The 16,106-nt window shown below is 44.0% G+C and overlaps 1 protein-coding gene across 3 annotated transcripts in view; it reads right to left on the reverse strand.

The window, feature by feature from the left end:
• PPP2R1B (protein phosphatase 2 scaffold subunit Abeta) overlaps positions 1-16,106 on the reverse strand; it is a 33,911-nt gene that overhangs the window by 12,891 nt on the left and 4,914 nt on the right. For all 3 annotated transcript variants that reach the window (XM_030333657.1, XM_030333658.1, XM_030333659.1), the window contains exons 4-14: positions 15,817-16,049; positions 15,382-15,529; positions 10,852-11,007; positions 10,535-10,649; positions 10,077-10,147; positions 9,346-9,480; positions 8,398-8,571; positions 5,731-5,791; positions 1,333-1,487; positions 832-974; positions 346-437 (exon numbers count right to left, since the gene is read on the reverse strand). In XM_030333657.1, the coding sequence (XP_030189517.1) occupies positions 346-437; positions 832-974; positions 1,333-1,487; positions 5,731-5,791; positions 8,398-8,571; positions 9,346-9,480; positions 10,077-10,147; positions 10,535-10,649; positions 10,852-11,007; positions 15,382-15,529; positions 15,817-16,049 (1,483 nt within the window). The remainder of the gene's footprint in view (positions 1-345; positions 438-831; positions 975-1,332; positions 1,488-5,730; positions 5,792-8,397; positions 8,572-9,345; positions 9,481-10,076; positions 10,148-10,534; positions 10,650-10,851; positions 11,008-15,381; positions 15,530-15,816; positions 16,050-16,106) is intronic.

Raw genomic sequence — 16,106 nt, forward strand, 5'->3', positions numbered from 1 at the left:
ACTGTTCACTATGCCAACAATGACCCAAAAGCATGACACGGTTAACTTCTCACCGTGGTCAGTTTCTTTACTCTGCCAGGCTCATCAAGTTAAACTTTAAAACCATTATAATCCAGACAACAAACCGTTCTTACCAGTGAGAATCCTAGTCCACCCAGCCCGATCCCTGGGACGAAGAAAATGGCCTGCTCAGCAGTGGGCCAAAAAGGTTCTACAGGGGCCAGGGGCCCAGGCGTTGTAGACGCTCTCGGCCCTCCGCTCCCCTTCACCATGGCCTGCCCACCTCGCTCATGCCCACCCCCGCAGCCACAGCCCGAGGTGCAGGACGGAAACAGAAAGGCCTACCACTTATAGCTTCCTGTGCGAAGTACTTGACATCCACGTCTTCATCCTGGCCCAACTTCTGCAGTACTGGCTTCACTTCCTCCCGCAAAGCACTGAAATCCAACAGGATTGTCTGTGAAAGGCAGTCCTCTGAGCCACATAAAGGCTCTAGGATATACACGTTCTATGGTAATTTTGAAAGTTTAAAATTTTTAAAAAGTTAATTCTTTAGGCAATTTCTGGATACTAACTAGGTAATCGCAAAAATCCTCAATAGCTTCAGACAACGATCTGCTGTTGCAATCAATGGCATACAAAATCATACAGTAGCTTCAATGTAGAAGTCGGAGTGAACGCTTCAGACACGGTTGTTAAATGATCATCTTTACACAAACCCCTATCTCAGGTAAAGGGAAAATCACTGACCTTTAATTTTTGCTCTAACTCCCCACGAGAGGGTAAAAATTTAAATCTACTTCTTAAACCAGAGTAATACTCAAGTCTTACTCAGTGTTCAGAACTGGTCCAATTTTCTGAAGAGATTTGGCTACATTGAAACGGACGTTCGCCACTTGGTCTCCTGCCATTTTCAGTACAACGGGCAGCATGTGCTTCGTGGTTATTTCCTGACCGCAGGCTTCAGACAGTGCCTAAAAAAGAATTAAGAGAGCGCACTTAAAACACTTTCTCATGTACTTAAATATCCCCAAATCTGAGACAACGACAACAAATTAACGTTTAATAAGAAAGTAACTGACCTGCAGGAAAAGGTTTCTCGTTTGCACCTCTGAATGCGGGATACAAACGAGCATTGGAAAACTCAGTTAAACCGGAATTCCCGGCTGACCGGACTCCTGCACATTTTACCATGAATTTAAAAACGGATGTTTTCTCTCGTCAACCGTCCAAGTTAATCGGTATAAGAAACAGATTGTTCAGAATTCCGAACGACAGCCCCAAAAATCTGCTTACCGCCTGAGCTTAGCAATAATCCTGCGGAAGACTCACGTTAATGCAGAATAAGGTGGTCATCCTGTGCAAGTAATTGGGATCGTTCGCCATGACTAACACTCTGGGAACGATGGTGTTCTGGGCCCACTCTGTTCCGAACTTCTGAACGAGCTTCATGAGGTTGTTGGTGGCGGCTTCGCGGATAGCATACACTGGCAGCAGAGGCGCAGAGCACACGGTCACGAAACTTACGTCAGGAGCACAGCCCCGTTCGCTCACATCGTCAGCCAAGGGGACCAAAAACCAAACCCTCCCAACACTCCCAATTTAGTTGTACTACACTGGCAAACATGCTCAGACGTGACTCATGATATACTGGCTTGGTCTTATCATAGTTTACAGATGTGCCCTATGTCCAAGACAAAGGAGGTAGGGAGCTCATTCTAGTGCCTATTATGTGCCAGGTGATCCGGAAAGAAAACAGAGGCTCCCTCCCCTCAAAGATCACGTGCTCTATCAGACACGTAAGCTAACGCGGGCCGACAAGTCACGTGGTGGAAGACGGACCCTGACGAAGAATGAAAGTGTGTAGCAAAGGTCCTGAGGGCTGTACCAGAGTGGAGAGAAGAAAGAACAGGGAGGTCTGGGAAGCGTCAGGGAAGAGACGACTTGCTCTGGACCTCAAAGACTGAGGAGGATTTGTGTAAGCAGAGAGAGGAGGGAGGAATTCCTGGTGGGCACAAATGGACCCAGGGTACAAAGGAGACTAACAGCACTCAGCAAGCCATCAGGTCGGAGTCGGGGGGACCTGGAACACACAGCACCTGGAGAGCTAAATTTAGACCCTGTAAGAAAAACGCTGAGTTTTTAAGGCAAAGTTGTAACCTGATGACCACTGTGGTATTTAAGCAAGATTATTCCAGCAGCGACAACGACAGCTGGGGAGACAAGGCCAGCAAGGAGGTCGCTTAGAGGCCAGTGTGGCCCCCTGCATGACAGCAAATGAAAACCTCCGACGACCTGCCTCTCTGCCCTTAAAATGCTGATGGTGCAACAGCACGTCAACGTCTTCTGTGAATGACCACCCGCTTTAATGTCTAAGAATTCCCTGTAAGATCATTTATCGAGGACACCGTCAATCTAGATGATCAGGCCTGAGCTACTACCTCCTCAACAACTCGCTGCTGCGCACAGCACTGACAAAGGTCAGGTCTGGTGCTACTGCATTTCGCAGGTCCCGGAGGACGCCACGCTGGGGCTCAGATAACGAGTCCAGGGCAGGGGGCACGCACTCCTTTTTCTACTTCTTTCCCTAGGCAGGCCTAACCCTCCTGGGTAACGGGACAGGCAAGGGTAGCCATCCAAGCCACAGCCCCAGCCCTGGAAGATTTATGTGAGGCTTCTGGACAGAAAACACCCAACTCTTCCCAGTGAGCAGATCCTCAGGCAGTGCCAACTGAGGCCAACAGGAAGGACCGCGCAGCCAAGAAAGTACATAATTTATTACCAATATGAAACCTGACCAAGGTCTATGGGAGAAGCAACCTGTCAGTGACAGCCAGAAGCATTCGTGGAGCGCACTCAAGCCAACTTTTCTACCCGCGCCCCAAGACCCGAATTCCCTCCACATTCAGAGCCTTCGCGTTTCACACAACCCCCTCCCCGTCTCCCCCGCTACGGTGGAACCACCAAGAGCATCTGTGTCTTGTCTGATTCTGTTGTTCAATTTGCTCGACATCCTTCTCATCATCACGCCATTACCATAGGAAGGGACCTCACTGCCGGAGTAAGCAGAGACGGCGCACACACTCAGCCTGGGCCCTGACCTCAGCTGTACTCAACGGGACCTGGCAGACGCCCGCGATGGTCCTGGCTCCTCTGAATTTTGTGCCAAAAGAACGCAAACCATTCCAGAGTTCTGCCAGTTGGCTCTCCTTGTTTCGTCTCTCTCCCCTTCCCCTCAAGGGTCCCTCTGAATGCCTACCACCCTCCATGTGCTCACTCTGATGCCTGCCCCCTTCTGTAAGCAATCCATTCCCCTTCTAGATCCCTCCCCCTGATCAATACTGTCCACTCAACCTCAGAAAAAGGGATGACCCTTTCTCCTTAATACTACTCTGGACTTTCACAATATTCTTGCAGTAGTTTAGTAAGCAGGAAAAAAGCTTCAAAAATGTAACAGTGATCACTACATAGCAGTTAGTCTAAAATGCAGAACAAAACCAAACAACAAAATCCCATGTGATTAATTACATACAGAACAACTACAGAGCTGACATTTCATTGATTCAAAGAACGCTTGCAATGCCTTAAGTTTAGCATGCTAGTGTGCCGCTGCAGAAAAAAGGGCCAAGGGTCCCTCTTACTCCCCAACTGGGAGGGAAAAAAACTGAGCACTGAGAAAAGAATAACTGACTTGCACAGACAGTACAATCTTACGTGGAAAGGATGTCAGGAATTCAATTCTCTGTGGAACATTAGGACTTTAAAAGTTCCTCAGAATTGGGGCACCTGGGTGGCTCAGTCAGTTAAGCATCCGACTTCGGCTCATGTCATGATCTCACGGTTCGTGGGTTCGAGCCCCGCGTCGGGCTCTGTGCTGACAGCTTAGAGCCTAGAGCCTGCTTCAGATCCTGTCTCTCCCTCTCTCTGCCCCTCCCCTGCTGGCACTGTGTCTCTCTCTCTCCCCATCTCTCTAAAAAATAAACAGTAAAAATAATTAAAAAAAAAAAAAAGTTCCTCAGAATTTAGAATCCAAGCTTTCAAAAAAAAGTACCGAATGACCTGCTGGGATGTGTCTTTCCACTAACATTAAATATCTATGAGAAATAAACATTTTCTTTCAAAAAGGAGAGAAATTTCTTTCCTACGATTTACCTAGCTTAAGTTTCATTTAAAAAGAAAAAAATAGGGGCGCCTGGGTGGCTCAGTCGGTTAAGCGGCCGACTTCGGCCCAGGTCATGATCTCGCAGTACGTGAGTTCAAGCCCCGCGTCGGGCTCTGTGCTAACAGCTCAGAGCCTGGAGCCTGTTTCGGATTCTGTGTCTCCCTCTCTCTGACCCTCCCCCGTTCCTGCTTTGTCTCTGTCTCAAAAATCAATAAATGCTAAAAAAAAAAAAATAATAATAATAAAACAAAAGAAATTAAAAGAAAAAAAGAAAAAAAGAAATTAGCCATAAAACGGTAACCTTCCTTAGAGGACAAGAAAATAGTCTTCACATTTAGGTTGAAAACGCTAAAATTACTTGTATATGCTTTCACAAGATTTTCACATTTCCTTCACACCCTCCTCTTCACTCTCTTAGCTATTTAACCTCCCACATGACCGAAACATGCCCTTAGAGCAACCACTTCCACATACAAGCGGACACAAGCTTCCCCCTCCTTCCAAATACCCAGGCAGAAGCACTGCAGATGAGCAGAGATCCTGAGTACATACAGGACATATAAGATGCTATGGTACTGAAACAAGATGCCTATCATATCCACCAAAATATGCAACCAAAGTTGCTTATTTTATAAGCCCCCAGAGCCCTCATATGAACAGGTGTCAGGCCACACTGAAGCTGCCAGGCCTGGACATGTGGCCTAGCTGTGAATGTCATGGGTACAGAGGGCACCCCTCCCCTGCATCGCTGCCTAGCAGACCAGAGGAGATACATGCACCTGAGACCTTAGCAAAGAGTCAACGTGTAAGGTGGTTTCACAGAAAACATCCACTGCCTTGATATTTTGATATGCAGCAGCACGAGCTTTCAGCGAGTTTGTGGCGCTGAGAAGAAAAGGATTCCGTGATTGCTGAATGATGTTACGAATACAGAGAAGATGAGTTATTTCAAAACCTATTCTCTAAAACAGGTGCTCCATCTGACCTGCCTGAGCTCGAGGCGTCACCAGCTGCCAGGGAACAGTAAGCCTACCTCTCATCAAAAGCGGAAATCCGGGTGCCCCCCTGCCCCAAGTCATAGCTGATGTCTTCCATTCCGAGACCCCGCCCCTGAATACCTCCTTCCCTATGTCACCTCAGAGAAGCCAAGCAGCCACTTCTACCCCCTGGGCCTTTCATCAGATTCCAATCCCCACCCCACCCGATCTATAGGAGCCGAAAACTAGAGTATCATGTTCGACCAAAGGCCCTTGGGACAAGGAAGGAGTGTAGGGTTAAAAAAGATAGTTTGAAAATAACATAACAGAATGTCTACGAAACAGGGCAGAGATTGTTTAATGAAGAAGATAAAATTTAAGATAAAAAGAAATTGGCAGAAAATAAAAACGTCAAGCTCGTGTTCAAGGGGAGCTAACTAGACTCTAACTGAAGCCTTTCTTCGTCCCTACAGAGGTAAGGCTAAATGTCTGATCAGATTAGGATTCCTTTCAAAAAAGGAAACCTATGAACAAAATGGATGTACACAAACACACAGGCCTTCCATAGTAATCTGTGTTTAACTTACTCACCATGGTCCACAAGCCAGGCCATACATAAAGAATTCAGCTTTTCGTCAAAGAACTCCACACCCTATAGACACAGAAGATTCCATTAATATGTATCTCCAAAGTTCAGAAATCAAGATGGTCTATTTACATTACATCAGAATGACCCAAAAAAAAAAAAAAAAAACCAAAAAAAACAAAAAAAAACAGGTTTCCAAATAAGCTGCATGCATGAACCAGCCAGAAAAAAATAGCATGGAACGTGATTTACAAATTCTGAGACTATCTTATTAGACAACAATCATAAAGAAAGAAACCGTACATGAGATGGCCCAAGCCCTGCTAGGTGGGAGAGAAGAGGGTAGGGGTAGCCAGGAGCCAGACCCGACACTGCAGACGTGCTGGAAAAACGCATCGTGGACGGAGTGCCGAGCAGCATCTAGATCACTTGTGAAAAATAAGCTACCCACGCAAATACCTGTCCATAATAACAGTTCTCATTTTTTTCCTTCCTGGTTGATATAATAAATCCTTAAGGATGAAGAAATTGACATCGACAAATAGAGAGCTTCCCAATTAAAGAAAGAATTTCTGGGATGATGGGAGAAAGCAGAAGAGGGAGAAGGGAGCAGGCACAGGACTCCAGGGGAAGTGGCCCCAGCACAGAGTCACAGGTGGAACCACCCCGGCTGTCCCAATTCTGTTCTCCCTGGCAACAGGCGGTCACTCCAGCACGGGCGGAGGGACACACGCCCAGCCCTGTGGGACTCTGCGGCATGCGGGACAGTGCCAGGTGACGTCTGCTTTCCTAGTGCCTCCTTTGTGGGGTCTGCATGTTTACAGGTTTTTTAATTTCTCTGGCGACTAAGAAGTTACTGACCAGTGACTGTGTACTTTAAATAAAGACAGTGAATATAAAATTGCAGTGCTTTGAAAATGGTGACTGAATACAAGAGCTTTATGATCACAGACTGTGAACAGCTGTTAGCATACACTTCGATTACCATGCCAGCTTTCAAAGACAACCTCTTCACTCCAGGTAATGGATTTTTCTTGGATCTTAATTATTGTGGCTTAACTTTACATTCACCATGGTCCACAAGCCAGGCCACATATAAAGTCTTGGAAGAATTTTACAAATTGACTATGTGATATAAAAATCTTTACACGTAAGGTGATAAGTAACAAGGCAACATGATACTAACAAGAAGTTGAGGATGTGGACAGCGTTCCCAACTGCTGCACGTCTCCCCCGCCAGACAGGTGTGAGTCCGCCAAACTCACCACCACCCGCCCTGCTTCCAGACTCCTGCACCACACAGCTACCCACCTTTGCCAGCTGCACAGGTCTGAAGGGAGCAGAGGTTAAAAGAAACATCACCCCCACCCCCCCTTCTGGACAGTACTTTCAGTCTTCAGCAGTTAGACACTGCCGCTTTCTACTCCGGACAGGTGACCCATGACAGTCACCAGTGAAGAAGAGAAGATGACCCTCAGCAGCACGTGGGAGTCACAGGAAAAACAGATGACAACATGACTTCACCTGACCCTATTTAGCTATACGCAGATACCTCTGGCATCCATTCTGAAGAACGAGACACTTCAAATTTTTAAAAATATATGATGCCACAGACATGCACAGGGTGCGCTTTGTAAACTAAATATACCAAAATCAGTAATATACATCCAAGGGTCTAAGAAAAGAGAAATTACATCCCACCTGCTGTGATCTGACAGTAATGGAAGTCTGGGGGAGAGGGGGACACAAAATGCAGCAATGTTAGCTGCAAGTGGACAGGTATTAGTAGCTTTCTCAAAAAATATTCAGGTATTCGTTCGTTCGACATTCTACAAATAGTTACGTGCTTAACTGCTGCCAGATACTGGCGGGCTCTGGAAGAAGAACACTGAACACAGTCGCTGCCCTAAAAGTGATCACTTGTCCTTCTCCCCAGCTGAATTTTTTTTTAAGAGACAGCAAGTGTGGGGAGGGAATCCCAAGTGGGCTCCACCATCAATGCGGAGCAGGATGCGGGGCTCAATCCTGCAACCCTGCAACCCTGGGATCATGACCTGAGCTGAAATCATGACCTGAGTCGGACACTCAACTGACTGAGCCACCCAGGCGCCTCTGAAATTTTAATTACTATGATTATCAGAGCAAAACTAACCATGTAACATAAACAGCGATAATGTGGTCTCTGTCCAAAATACTAACACTATAAACATCATATTCCTTCCCTATATGATGATTCCTCAACTCCCTGTATCCAGAATGTAGGAAAAGTGGTAACCAGGGACATTTTGCTCAGAATATGGGCAAACAGGGAAGCTGCCCAGAGCAAAAATCAAAGCTTGATGTATCTTGAAACCACACTCCCTTTTCTTCTCGGTTAAGAATTCCTTCAGACATGGAGACACTAAATACCATGCTCTCTTATACATACCAAAACGACATTCTCCTATGGCTTTGCTATTAGGTGGTGAGGAGGTGAAAGGCGTTTCTGTAATACCTTCTTGTTAGAAGCTAATGCACTACAGAAGATCAAAAGCATCCTATGGGCAACCAGGTCAGACTTTCATGCATCTAGATGAACATTATCAGATAAGCTGTGTGGGGCTCCTATGAGCCACAGCGACTGTGCCCGACGATCTGATGCTACCCATCATTTGGTGAGCCAAGGTACTCACCAGCTGGCCCGCCAGCAGTGGCATATACTCAATGATGGCCAGCCGGACCCTCCACTTGGCATCTTCAGCCAGCTCCACTATGGCAGGAAGGAGAGACTGAGAGAGCTGACGGATCCCAATCACTTCATTTACACAATCCAAGTTAGAGATGATATTCAGACGAACTTCCGGACACTGCAAGAACACATATGAGCATCAAGGTCTCTGCCAACATTCTCCTACTATCATGATGAGGTTAACAACTGCCAAACATTTTTTTTTAAATAAGAAAGTACTGACTCGGGTGAAAAAAAAGTACAGCCTTAAAACAAATACTCACTACTCAATTCAAAGCACATAAATGTAACTGATATCTACCAGAACTTTCAATCAAAAGTCTATAGGACAGTAAAAAGCATAGGCTCTAGAATCAAATTACACTGATTCCAATCCCAGATTTGCCACTGCCAAAACTTTGGGTGAATTATTTACCTCTCTGGCTCAGTTTCCTCATCTATAAAATGGGGATAATAATGAGATGGGCTTCATAAGATTGTTTTGAGGATTAAACATAACCATACATGCAAAGCATTTATGATCACGCCTAACTGACTGTATTCGTCAATAGATTTTATAGCTATCATTAGAATTTTGATACTATAATATTTAACTTAAAGCATTTAAAATGAAGAAACATTGGCTTTAAAGAGATGACATCAGTGGCTATCAGCAGGAATCAGGCAGAGAGGACATAAAAACGTTTTCAGGTCTGTATCAATGGCTCCTTGTGCTCATTTTCTGCAGAATTTGGAACTCCAAACCCAAACACAGGAATTGTCACTGGTTTAAAATAAGCTACCTTTTTTTATCCCTTCATCCCTGTTTCAGGTTCTATTTTAGTGCAACCCCAAACCAAAACCAAACAAATCACTGACTATCAAAGGCAACAGAGTTTTTAGACGGACTCACCTCATCCTTTAACTGAGCTAAATAAAGAGGTAGAAGGTGTTCAATGGTATTCTCTTTTCCCAAAATGGTAGACAATCCCATAATTACAGATGCTAGAGCCGATTTGACATGTTGATTTGTATCAGATACTAATTCCTAAAATAAAATCAAAATTAAAAGCCTTCTTTTGTGGCAAGATGACAGAGACTTCCACACCATCTCCCAAGGAATTTAGAGACAGCCCTATTTCAATATTCACTGGCTGATACATTTCTTCAGATCATCTGTGTAACAACACAAACCTATGTACCAAAGAGCATTTTACAATTCCCAACATAGTAAATAACAATGTCACATTAACCTAACTGTCCCAATTATTCCCTATCCACCTTCACACTCAAAAAAGCTTTAAGGTCTATGTTTTTTTTCTTTTCTAATTTACTCATTTATTTTTGAGAGAGAGAGAGACACAGAGCACACACGCGGGTGCACGAGCAGGGGAGGGGCAGAGAGAGAGAGAGAATCCCAAGTAGGCTCTGCACTGTCAGCACAGAGCCCAACGCAGGGCTCAAACTCGTGAACCGTGAGATCATGACCTGAGCTGAAACCAAGAGTCAGCAGTAACTGACTGGACCACCCAGGTGCCCCTCAAAAAGCTTTAAGGTAAAACAAAGAAAGAGAAAAATGGAGGTAAAGTCTGCCTTGTATCATACAGGGCAGAGTGAAACAAAAAATAACCTAGTTAGGTTTACCTTTATATTGGGGAGAATCTGACTCATAATTATGGTCTCTCTGCCTTCAGTGGGTAAGTTCTCACAGAGTTCTAAAAGAGATAAATAGAAAACAATAATGCTTACATACAGCCATTTACAAGATGCCAGGTTTACCAAGAGGTGCAAATTAAATGAAATCATATGTTTAAGCAAATAAGGGAAGAGAGGTCTTATTCTGAGCGTACTTTTTATCAATCTATATGCCAAATACACCAATCCTAAAAAGGCATCTTTTTGACAGGAACAAGATACAATGGTTATTTGGTTTTAAATATAAATAGAGCAGCTCTGTCTCACAGTGTGACATTTCCACACGCTGAAATCATCTCTTACTCAAAGACACGTCCCACAATAACAAACATACAAAATTCACTGACATTTAAAAAATACACCAAAAATGAAGGCTATGTCCTGAGACATCAATTGAACGCCTTAACCTTTTACTTTGTGGGCAGCAGCTGCTCGGACTTCAGCTTCACAGTCTTTGAGTAGGTTCTGAAAGGCGGGGATGAGGTCATTTAGGGTGATTTTAGGACCCACAGCTTTCTGGAGCTATAAAAAAAATTGTACATGTTTTAATGCACGCTAGCAAGTTTAACATGAACAAAACAAAACCAGTATAATCTTCAAGTATATTCTTGCTACAGGCATTCCCATTCAGAAGAATTCATTCAGAAACTTCTGGTACACAACAAAAAAGAGGTTTTGTTTTTTTGGTCTTAGTACTTAAAAGATGTCACTATAATAACCTTACCTCTGAAAACTTGTCAGCTACCATATAGCGAACCCTCCAAGATTTATCTTCCGCTGCTTGCCGGAGTGTGGGCATCACCAGAGCCTCAAGGTCCTCCTGGGACAGCAACTGGGCGATACTGACACAAGCTTCCACAGCTAAGAGACGCACTGAATCCTAAAGGAATAGAACTTCTTTCTGTTAGTCAGATGATATCTACCGAGAGCCACAGGGCAGTATGTGTGGTACGAGGCAGTGCTGTGGGTTTCATTTAAAAGAAGAAAAAAAAAAAGGGCATCTGGGTGGCTCAATGAGTTAAGGGGCTGACCTCGGCTCAGGTCATGATCTCACGGTTTGTGAGTTCGAGGCCCCCGTGGGGCTCTGTGTTGACAGTTCGGAGCCTGGAGCCTGCTTCAGATTCTGTGTCTCCCTCTCTTTCTGCCCCTCCTCTGCTCACACTCTGTCTCTCTTCGTCTCTCAAAAATAAATGAACTCTAAAAAAAACGGAACGGAAAGAAGGGAAAAAAAAACCCACTGCATACAGCTTCATTTCTGTCTGTCTTCCTTCCTTCCTTCCTTCCTTCCTTCCTTTCATACAGCTGATCCCTTTGCCTGGAACAGTGTATCAAAATCCATAAAGGGAGAAACAACCTTGCTCTAGGAGGGCCTGGGTGCCTCAGTCAGTTGAGTGCCTGACTTCATTTGGCTCAGGTCGTGATTTCATGGTTCGTGAGTTAAAGCCCCACATATGTGGCTCTCTGCTATCAGCACAGAGCCCACTTTGGATCCTCTGTCCCTCTCCCTCTGCCCCTCCCCAGCTTATTGTGTCTCTCAAAAATAAATAAACATTTAAAAACAAAATACCTTGTTGTAGAGTGAACAGTAATTTCCTTGGCTAGAGCGCAGAGCTTTTATTAAGGAAAACAAATGAAAATGTAAAAATTAAATAAAAAAAAGAGAACATTATAATGATGTCTTCAAGGCCTCCTCTAGTAAGTTGTTGAAGGACAAAAATGAAAACTACTTGAACAAGCTGTTTAACAGATCAGAACAAAAATAAGAGAATAAGGCTAGGGGAAACAATTAGGAAGCTCAGTTTTTAAAATACTCAGTTTGGGGTGACAGTAATAGTTTAGGCATGAGATGATGACTTGGAAAGAAACACACGAAAAATAAAAGAGTTAGTAATAAAAAAAAACAACAACACTGGATTTAAATGTTGAGAATCGGGGGCAGAATAACTTTGAGGTAACCAAGCCTAGAAAAAAGAGGCCAAAAACTTTAGAAAACTGTGAGATTAATGACCTCAGCTCCCCAAATGTAAACTGCCAAATGTCAATGTGATACCTACGTGTCTTTTGACCAAGTGGAAACACGCAATTAGACACATCAATGAGAAATTAGGAATTGAGATTACAGACTTGGAAATCTTAACAAATAGAAACTAAAAATATGTAAAAACATAAGCACCCAGGAGGAACCAAAACTCTGAACACCGTGTGTGCATATGCTATTACATATTTCACAAATATTACACATCATACTTTTCAAAATATTACAAATTTTAAAAATCGTCCATGAACAATAATTTACTGTATCCCCAAGATACTCGCTCCTCTACCCACAAGGAAACCAGCCAAAAAAAGGCAGAACTAGGTTCCTGGTAGTGGAACCTAGGAACTTTGAATCCAAAAACAATGCTCTATCAAGGGACTACTATCATCTCTGGAAATATTTACCAATAAATATTTGTTAAATTCATCAATGACTTTTCTCCCCAATACCTGCTCCTCTTCCCAGCCTCTTCTCTGTCTCAGCAATGACACCACCATCCACCCGGTTTGGGCTAATGCCAAAGGTCAAGGTCTCCTTGACTGCTCTTTCCCCTCTTCCCATAGTCCCAGTGACTCTGCCTCTAAACCTATCTCCAGATTCTCTCCACCTTCACTATGCCACCTTAGTTCACCATCCTGTCTTGCCTACGTCTCCTAACTGGTCTTCCTGCTTCTAAACCCCACCCCCACCCGCTTACAATTCAGCTTTTACCCAGAAGCCAGAATGCCGGGATGTTCTTTTTAAAAGGTACATTACACCAAGTCACACCACCTCTGCTTACAATCTAGGTGTATTCTCACTGCGCCTAGGAAAAAACTTCAAACTCCATACCCTGACTTAGAGGGCCTCCATGATCTGGCCTCGGCCTATCTTCTCCGGAAGACCTTACCAGAGTCCCTGTCACCTGCTTTGTTCCAACCTGACGGCCTTTACGCTAGGTGCCTTCTCCCGGTGGAGCTCCGGTACTCCAGAAAAGGGTATGGCTGGCATTTTTCTTTTGTTTCTCAGTTTGTATCACTACTTCAGAGTCCTTCTCTGACTAACCAGTCTAAAGGAATGCCCTATAATCAGTCCCTGTTACATCACCCTACTTTATTTTCATCCTAGCATTTATCACGCTTATTGATCTGTTTATAATGGTTAAGTAGCCCAGGATTGGAACGGTGCCCGATATGTAGCAGGTACTCAGTAACTGTTTTTTCCAAAAATGCATAAGCCAGGAGCCCCAATTCTACCAGGGGTCAGACAGAATACACATACACATATCATACAATTAAGCACTTATTTTTTTTTCTAATGTATCACAACTAGAAATTATATGCCTCTTAACGAAGTGTACAATCCCACATATAATGGGGTCTTATCACCCCCAAAATATCAAACCTAAATCTCATCAAGCCTCTAGATCATGGCTGGGGCAAACACTGGCCGAATCCAAAACTGCAGCTACTTCATGTAAATAAAGTTTTACTGCAACACCACCACACACATCAGTTTACATATAGAGCTTTTGTGCTACGAAAGCAGAGTAGTTACAACAGAGACTGGCCCACAAGGCTGAAAATATTTACCATCTGGCCCTTTACAGGCAAAGTTTACAAACCCTCCTCCCCCACACTACGTTCAAGTTGCAGGAAATACTGAGGACAAAAGAAAATGTTAAATTATACCGTGGGAAGCATCATCAATAAAATCCCAAATGAGGATTTAAACCTCTGCTGTCCGATGTGGTAACCACCACCCACATGTGGCTCTTGAGTCCATGAAATACGCTAATACCCATGTTCATATGATCACTATTTTGGACGCAGTGTGTTAAATAACATAAACTATTAAAATTAATTTCCCATTTTCTAGTTTTTAAAATGTGACTACTGGAAAACTTAAAAAATTAACAGGTAACTTACACTGTATTTGTTGAACAGTGTGATTTTAAACTATAATGTTCCATAAAAATACAAAGAGAAGTCAGAGCTGGTAACCACAAAAGTCAAGAGAAAGTGTTATCTGAAGCAGGCAGGGGGTGGGTGTGCGTGGGCGAGAGCTGGGGCGGGCTTCCAGGGTGGTGGCTGTCAAAGTTCTGCCTCCTAACCTTCTTATTATTCAGAGTTGTATCTTTTGTGCTCTCCTCTATATGGTATTTCAGTAAGTTTTTTCAATTATTTTAAGGTAAGATTTACCATCTTTCAATATGAGACTCATCAAGAGGTCCTCCACATGTGAAGTGAAACCAGGAAGACACCAAGCAAATTAAAACCCACACACATTCTTCTGGGGTCCAGAAACTCTGGGGGTGGATCCTCTAGCCATAAAGAAGGCAGTTCGGCTTAGCCATGAAGGCCCTGAACTCTGGAGCCCAAATGCCTAGATTCTAACCCCATCTACACCACTGCAAACCATGCCATCCTGAAAAAGCTACTTCGACTTTCTGTGTCTGTCATTCCCTAACACGTAACATGGGCTATCTACCTCATGGGGCAACTATTACCCAAGTATTTCTTTTACGTAAAAACCCCTTAGGACAGGCTAAGAAAAATCACACACTTACTGCAGGTGCTCCTTATTGTTATTATTTCTACACCAAAAAGATCCAGATCCTTGGACTTAAAATTGCTATTGTACAAAGTCCCCCTATACAGTCCTCCAGAGAAGGGAGAGGCTCAGACAGCCTTCCTAACACATTTGTTTATCTGAAAGTCAAAAATCCCAGGCAACATGACCCCGCTGTGACCGGCTGCAATGCGTGAAGGTGTGTTAGCCCTTAAAGCAGCTTTGGTCTTCCCTTCTTAGAGGATTCCCATCTCCTCTCTGATTCCTGTTTTAACCACTGCCAGCACAAGAGAAAATCATGGTCTGGTTAAGAAAGAAATGGAAAGGCACCAAGATGGCTCATATTAAATTCTATCTAGGGGTGCCTGGGTGGCTCAGTCGGTTGAGCTTCCGACTTTGGCTCAGGTCATGATCTCACGGTCCGTGAGTTCGAGCCCCGCGTCGGGCTCTGTGCTGACAGCGCGGAGCCTGGAGCCTGCTTCTCATTCTGTGTCTCCCTCTCTCTCTCTAACCCTCCCTCACTCATGTTCTGTCTCTCTCTGCCTCAAAAATTAAGTATTAATTTTGCAAAAAGGATCCTAACATATAACCAAAACTCCCAAAGGAATCCTTAAAACGTTAGAGGAAAGGAAATCTATGTACCTCAGATACTAATCACTAACTTACCTGTTCGTCTGAAGCTAGGTTAGTGAACAGCGGAACAATTTCACTTTTCACACTGTCTAATTCCAAAACTTTTGCAAATTCGCCCAGTTTGGAAGCGGCAGCACGTCGTACCATGGGAGTGTCATCTGAGCACAAGGAACGGAAGTGCCTAAAGCAAATGATAATGAAGGTATTTCCTGTCAAGTACCACTGAATTAAATGCCCCCAACACACACACACACACACACACGGCCATCTTAGAGGTTTTCTTTTATGAATATCAGTGATTAGGTAGGCTTCTAATCTAAAAGCACTCGTATATTCAATTGAATGATAAAAAGTCATGTTATCACATGTGTCCTGCTATCAGCCACTCACAGGTAACAGGGTATTGTATAACTGTCAGCCAGAAGTTCCCCCAAACCCCAAATAACTCAAAAAAACAACGTATCTTACTGTCTAATTTCTGCTCTGACAGCATCTGAAGCCCTGGGATAGCAAACACTGAACAAGCCACACGCAGACGTGCGAGAAGTGAACCAGTCTCCACTCGCCAGGCGCTTCACCAGAGGTACAAAATGCGCTTCCAGAGCATTAGGAGGGTGCTCCTGGGAGATCTGCCTCAGCGACTCCACAGCCTTGTCTCGAACCACAGTCTCTTCCACAGTTGCCAGACTTTCCAAAGGAGGCTGAATAGGCCAAAAAGGAAAAATCAGAAAAGAAAACTTACTGAATCAGGGTAGATA

Source organism: Lynx canadensis, chromosome D1 (genome assembly GCF_007474595.2).
Source record: "Lynx canadensis isolate LIC74 chromosome D1, mLynCan4.pri.v2, whole genome shotgun sequence".
NCBI lineage: Eukaryota > Metazoa > Chordata > Mammalia > Carnivora > Felidae > Lynx > Lynx canadensis.